The 7423-nt window shown below is 35.2% G+C and overlaps 1 protein-coding gene across 1 annotated transcript; it reads left to right on the forward strand.

The window, feature by feature from the left end:
* Positions 1-453: 453 nt before the first annotated feature.
* On the forward strand, positions 454-1266 carry LOC143583229 (uncharacterized). The gene has a single exon (XM_077065594.1). The coding sequence runs from the start codon at positions 454-456 to the stop codon at positions 1264-1266; it is 813 nt and encodes a 270-aa protein (XP_076921709.1).
* The last annotated feature ends 6157 nt before the right edge of the window (positions 1267-7423 follow it).

Raw genomic sequence — 7423 nt, forward strand, 5'->3', positions numbered from 1 at the left:
TCGCTAACATTCCTAGTGAACTAGACTTAATCTTAACGAACTAGTCTTAGTTCACTAACATTCCTAGCGAACTAGACTTATACATAACGAATTAGTCTAAAATAAACATTAAATATTACATTTAAATATCAAATAAACATTAATGATAAATACAAAGACTCTAGACGCAAAACCGTGCACTAACACTAATTAACTCGTGGGATCCGGTGCTAGAATTGTTTAGAAAAGGGTTGTCAAGGTAGAAAGCAAAGAGTCTGTCTATTGAGGGACATATAACGATTCTGAAATCGGTCCCTAATTCTCTACCCACGTATTATTTCTCACTTTTTAAGGCTATGCCCGGGGTAATCGAAAAGTTAGATCGTCTATGAATGATATTTTTTTAAGGAGGGTCGGAGGGGAAAGAAAAACTGAATTGGGTAGCTTGGGAGAAGGTGTCGGCTCCGGTGGAATATGGCGGACTCGGGTTTGGTGTTTTTGAGGGATATAAATGTTTCACTGTTAACCAAGCGGTGGTGGCGGTTTAAGAATGAGAAGGGAAAACTATGGTGGAACGTAATATGGTCTTTTCATCATTCTGCTAAACCTTTGTGTTATATCCCAACTAAGTTGTCATGTGCTGGCCCGTGGCGACAAATTGGTAAAATCTCTCCGGATTTAAACTCGGATGGCTTTGTGTTGAACAAGCTTTTCAGAACAAATGTTAAAAATGGGGAAACCAATTGGTTTTGGTTGGATATGTGGGTGAACGACTACCCGTTGTGTAACCGGTTCCCTAATCTGTTTTCAATTGAAAAGTCGAAATGGTGTGTGGTAGCTGATCGTCTATACATGATTGATGGGGTAATATGCAGAAGATGGGATTGGCAAAGAGACCCTACAAGCCTGCCATATTTTGAGGAATTTAGAGGTTTATTATCTATTTGTAAACATGTGATAATTAGACCTGGAAAGGACAAGAGCATCTGGTGTGGTGATCATTCAGGGGAGTTTTCTGTTAGAAGTTTGAAAGGTTTACTGTTGGAGATGTCGTTATCCAGGCCTGACAACGTTTTTGAATGGAACAATTGGCTCCCGAAGAAAGTGGGTTTCGTGGCATGGAGAGTCGTCCTTAACAGATTGCCAACCATGGAAGCTTTGGCTAAGAGAAACATTTTAGTAAGTTCACTTGATTGTTCGATTTGTGGGAAGAGGATGGAGACGGTGGACCATGTTTTTATTTCATGTGACTTTTCGCAAGCTGTGTGGTGTTTAATCTCTCAATGATGTAAGGCTCCTTCGATTTATGCATTTAGTGTCCGAGATTTGGTGGAGTTGCATAGGTACGCGTCGTTTCCTACCGGTAAAGCTAGAGCTTTTCACGTTGTGTGTTTAGTTACTATATGGTGTATTTGGAAAAAGAGAAACGACGTGCTAAAAAAAAGGTGGCCTGGTTCACCCACGTAGCTTGATTGAAGAGGTTAAAGCTCTAGGCCTTCTTTGGATCAGGAATAGATCCAAAAGAAGAGGCTTGCTTTGGGAGGATTGAAGTAGATTTTAATTGTAATTGTGTATTGTTGTTTTTGTTTGAAGTGGGTGGTGAGGCATATGAGTTTTATGTATGTATATGTTTTTTTGGTGGATGTATTAGGTGGTTTAGCTCCTTGCCAATTTGTTAATATGAGTTTTTGTTGGTCGTTCAAAACAAAAATTTAATGTAATTTTTACTTCTAGATTTATTAAATCCTATTTCATAGTACTTTTAAATGGTACCGTTAGATTTCTATTATTAAAGAATTATTGCATTTTAAAATAAATACCTACTTTACTCGTGTAATATACCAGTTTCTAACATATCTTTACTATATATAATACATCAAATAAGGGTAAATTAAGATACCTTTTTTAAGGGATTTACAATTTGTAAGGCATAAATTACAAGTGTAATAAAGGACAAAATGGTCTTTTAAACACAATCAACACACAACACACGTTCATTTGAATTCAACAAATATATTACAAGTTTGGTACCTTAATTTTAATCAAATTTGTTAATTTAAGAAAATAATTACAACTTTCATCCCTCATGGTTAACCAATTTTTACTCTAACTTTATTCCTTTTGGTTTTCTTGTTATATCTTTTACAAAAATATGATTAAAACTAAATCTTAACATACCCATTTAACGAGCTTATTTTTATTGATGTGTCAATATAATTTTTTTTAAAACAGATAATCGGTTTAAATTGTACAAGTCATTAATGCATGGATATATGCATGAATGTACAAGTTAGTTTTACAAGTAAAATTAATTACAAGTATAGTACCTCAACTTACACAAAATTTATTATTTTAAGGGTTAGTTACAACTTTGCCCCCTCATGTTTATATAAATATTATTATCTTTTGATATGTTTTACAAAAATATGATTATAAGTACTCAAATCATATAAATATCAAAATAATCAAGGCTAACTCGAGTTTAAGATTTTATCTTTAATTTCAAGCAGAGCTGAGTCGGCTCGGTATGATGTTCGACTCGAGCTAGGCTTGGCTCGCCAACAACCTTTTAAGTGTTGTTTTCCGCTACATCGTGCGGGCATCTGACTAATTATTTATATATATTAAAGAGATTATAATTAATTCATCTAAGCACGTAAATATAATGGCCAAACTATTGGACTTTTGATCTTTAAGATCAAAAGAAACTTTTAAACAAGTTTTGTTACGGTCTATGAGGTGCGGATTGCATCCTCGTCCAAACTAATCTGATTTTCGACTTTGACGAATTTATTTAAACACGTCCTGCGGAACGCTGGTGTTACGGGGTAGATCCTGACTACTCTTTTGCACTTGGTAATATTGGAACAACTCTCCCGAACCTTGATATAGGCGGTTTTACTGATAAGGAGACCGCCCCCAAGAAACCTCAACAAACCTTGGCGAGTGCTCTTTATGGTAAACACGTACATGATTTGGAGGAGCGATTCGATATGACCCCGAGACAAATGACAGTTTTAGCTTGTCTCAAGGGGGCTCATGCCCAGGATTTTTTGACTGTTGTGCCCATTGAAGGTCTTGGGCAACGGATGTTGGCAGTTGAATACAAAGCCATCCTTAAATAACGGCTTATGATTCCCCTTTTCCCTCCAGATGAATTATGCCCCATTTGTAAAAAAGCTTGTTTGGATAGATTCGGTGAGCATGCCCTCCACTGTAAGGAATTTCCGGGATTCAAGTATCGTCATGACTGGGTTAAAGATGTGTTATGGGATGTGCTTAGACGTGCCGGGATCTCAGCCAAGAAAGAGGCACCTGTTAACTTTTTGACTAATCCGCGTGAGGGAAGATCTACCCTGCGTCCTGCGGATGTTCTTGTGTTTGGCTGGGCAGGGGGTAAGCATGCGTGTGTTGACCTCACTGGGGTGTCCCCGTTGGTGGGGCTGAGAGGCAGTGGCTTCGTACTGGGACAGGCGGTTTTGAGAGCGGAGTCTAGGAAGGTTGCTAAGCATGAGACATCGTGTTTGGAGAATCAGCACGTGTTCATTCCATTTGCCTTTGACACTTTTGGATCCCTAGCTCCCGAGGCGGTTCGCTTCTTGGAGCGGGTGCAGAAGGTGGTCCACAGTGACTCGCAGAGCCCGAGGAACCAAGGATTTATATTTAATAGAATAGGCTTTGCGATTCAAAAGGGGATAGCGGCGCAACTTGTTGCTCGCTTACCCATTATCCAGATATAGTTCGGTTTGTGTTATATATAAAAGGATCAATATTTTCTCTAAAACAAAAATTTAAACACTTTTACATAATTTCCCGGTCAAAACTAACAGAGACATCTTTATCACTAGCCGATACTCGAATACATTTTATGAAGCAATGTGTTTTGTTTTAGTAAAAAGAGATTGTGGCTCGTTGCATAGTCTTTGATCTATTTTAAGGTTTGAAAACACACAAAACTTTTGATTTCAAATGAGTCAATCATTGGTTCGTCAAATTTGAGATAATAACCTCTTCATAAAAAATAAGAGTGAAGTAGAAACTTCATGCACGTGAGAGGGGCCCGGCGGCGGAATAGTCGTTGAATCTAGTAATTATTGAGACCGAAGCTTGTAGTACAAATCACAACAACCTCGACCGAAGCTTGTAGTACAAATCTACGTCACCGATTACGTAAGCCGGCCTTTATTTGTAGAATCCCAACATAATTAAACCATTTTCAACGTCATCGCTTATGTCACGTCACTTGCTATCTATAATTATTCTTCACATAATTAATATCACTTTAATTATCTTAATTAATATATGATACTTTTTTAAGTGGTACGTGATGGTCATTTTAAACTTGGGACGAATCTAGAAAAAAAAAAATTAAGGGTATCTGAAATTGTTTGTATCCCAAGCATCACCTCAAACCACTTGGTCCATGTTTACCTAGGAAGATTTGAACTCGAAACAATTTGAATACCATTCAAGTACCTTACCATTAGATCATGATGGTTTATTTAATAGAATATAACTTTTTGCTTTGTTTTTTTTTTTGGATAAATTGTACTTTAAAACTAACATATAACTATATAAGGATTTATTTTTCTAACATTTGGATAGGATTTACCTTAATTACTTTTTATCATAATTATGTTCTATTATAATAAGTTTTTTCATTATACTTATTGCACTCAAAACTCAAAAACAGTAATCATTAATAAAATATACTTCATGTTTTTAAAACTGATGTTTTAGATATTTTAATCAAAATAATGATACGAGTCGACTGATGTAAAACTTATCTTGAAACGGTGATCCAAATGACGAAACAATGTTTATCAATATGATGGATATGGCTTACAATTTAGGAGTACAGTTAGATTTATTCTATTTCTATAAGTAATATAATATTATATTATCCATACGATATCAAGACATTTAATCCACTATGTACAAAAAAAGAAATGTAATCAATAACGATATCTAATTTGTAACGGTTAGTATAAGTACGCGCAAAATATTGATTTGTGTTTATTATTAAAAAATGATATCGGCGGTCAATAATATGATGAAAGAGGTATGCATCAGTCAATCTTAGTTTCTGATTTTAGCTAGATCCAACAAAGCTTTCAAATTTGTTTTCATGTCAGCTAAAATGATTAGGGGCTGGGTGGGGCATGATGGGACTCCCACTACACTTTGTATAGCGTGGAACAATGCCGTCGCGTGACGGTGAAAAAGTGTGGTGGTGATCACATGCGATGGAAGTTGACTAATTAGCACATCATCATTGGGTTCTTGAAGTGGCACATCATCATTGGGTGGGGTGAACAAACAATCACACTACCACCACCCTCACCAAATTCCATCACTAGTGATGGATTTAGGTGGGGTGAGGGTGATGTGACACATCATCATTGGGTGGTCAAAGTGATTAAAAAACCATCACAATTAACCACCCCCTCCTCCTTTATGGAACTTGACACAAGATGTGTGTCACTTAACAACCGGAATCAAACCCGTGACCTTAAGTTTGCAAATCCAACTTCTTACCAGCTAAACCAGCTTTTGTAATGTAAATTATGTGGTTCCTCTAATATTTTCTATATATAAATACACATTATTTCGAAACTCGGGTGGTTAATTTATAAGATGGTTCCTCTAATAATTTCAATATATAAATATACTATTATTTCGAAACTCAGGGGGTTCCGGGGAACCACCCATTTACCATATATATAGATCCGCTTTTGTTGGTTCTCAAGGGGCATCATGGTGGTTTAGTGGTACATCCCATAATCAAAATGTTGAGAATTCAAGACCGGTAGTATGTTGGTTGTTTTAGTTTTGTCTTGTTTTTTTCTTCTTTTTTAACAACTGGATAAATATATATTAAAGAAAAAACCGAACAATCAAGACACTAAACCCACAATGTACAATACTAGACTCGAAGAAACACCCAAATAAAACACGTATTCAGGTACAAATCTCAGTTACCCTCGAGAGACCCATCGGAGCGTTGAGAATGCGCTCTACACATTATCCATAGAAACAAGTTAACCTTTATTTGTCACACCACTTTAAATGGATGCTCGTAGATGTTGTTGAAAACCTTTACCTTCCAAAGACACTATGGTCGACAATAAGATAAAACACACACAACTTTTTTTAAGGCTATGTGTAGTGGAAGGCTATAAAATAACGATTTGTGCCATTTGACGCCTAGTCAGCAAATGAAGTATTTTTGTTTTAGGTGTGTAATGGAGTATACTACACACACAAACTCAACTCGGCGACAAAATAAAGTGCCCCTGGTCGCCCCATTTATCGATCGGGGGTGATGTTCCACCCTGAAATCGCCCCTTGTCGCCCCTAATCATTGCCCACTACGCATAGCCTAAGGAGGTAAAGCTCTAATCTCAAAAGTCTTTCAGAATCACACAATTACAACAACATTCGATAATCTTGAAGCAGATTTAATAGATCTTAATTTTCTTTTTTGGAGGGTTTGTTCGTCTTAATCGGATCTAATAAAAAATCAATGACGGTTGAGGCACGGAAGAGCATCTTTAAAGCTAAAACCTACAAACTTCCAACCGCATCAATTTCAAATCTCACTCGACAACCTCATTTTTTCACCTTATCATCCACATCATTACATACATTTACATTAATTTAATATAAATCAAATTATTTTTAACAATTTTTTTTTACATTTCATATAATAAGTAGTAGAGTGTTAATTAAAATTAAATTAATTCACTACAAACATTAATTAACAGAATACATAATATTAAATTAAAAAAAAAATTGGATAATAATAAAACCTATATAAAATTAAAAACATACAATAAATAATAAAACACTTAGTTTCCATATATGCTTACCATATTGTTTGCAATTTTTTTAATGGCGATTTCTTTTAACATTTGTTGTTTATGGGTCTTGAATTCAAGACTTTTCAAACTCTCTTAATCAGTGTTTTAAAACAGGTTTAAACCGGTCGGTTGAACCGGTTAAAACAAATTTCCGAAAACAGACCGGTATTTTGTGCCCGGTATGCCAGAACATCAAACCGACGGTTTTTTTTAAATTACCGGTTTTAAGTCAGATAAATTTTTGATATATGCGGCACGTATTTTTTCAAAATTACCTTTAACCTAACAATTAACATTAAATCGTGAAAACTTTATGACTATTTTTTAAAACTGAGTGCTTTTATATATATATATTTTTTTAATATGATTTAACTTTGGATTATTTTTTATTATGGATAAGTTTACTTTTGGTTATTTTTAAAGTAAAAAATTGCATTTATAGGAAATTATAAAGTAAACTATTCAACCGATTGAACCTCCCGATATAACCCAGTTCAACCGGTTATACCATTTTCTAGCCCAAACCGCTACAAGTAAAAAACCAATTTTTAAAACATTGCTCTTAACTCAAAGTATTTAAA

Source organism: Bidens hawaiensis, unplaced genomic scaffold (assembly GCF_021521415.1).
Source record: "Bidens hawaiensis isolate Kalapana, Puna unplaced genomic scaffold, B.hawaiensis_p1.1 tig00032179_1, whole genome shotgun sequence".
Classification (NCBI taxonomy): Eukaryota; Viridiplantae; Streptophyta; class Magnoliopsida; order Asterales; family Asteraceae; genus Bidens; species Bidens hawaiensis.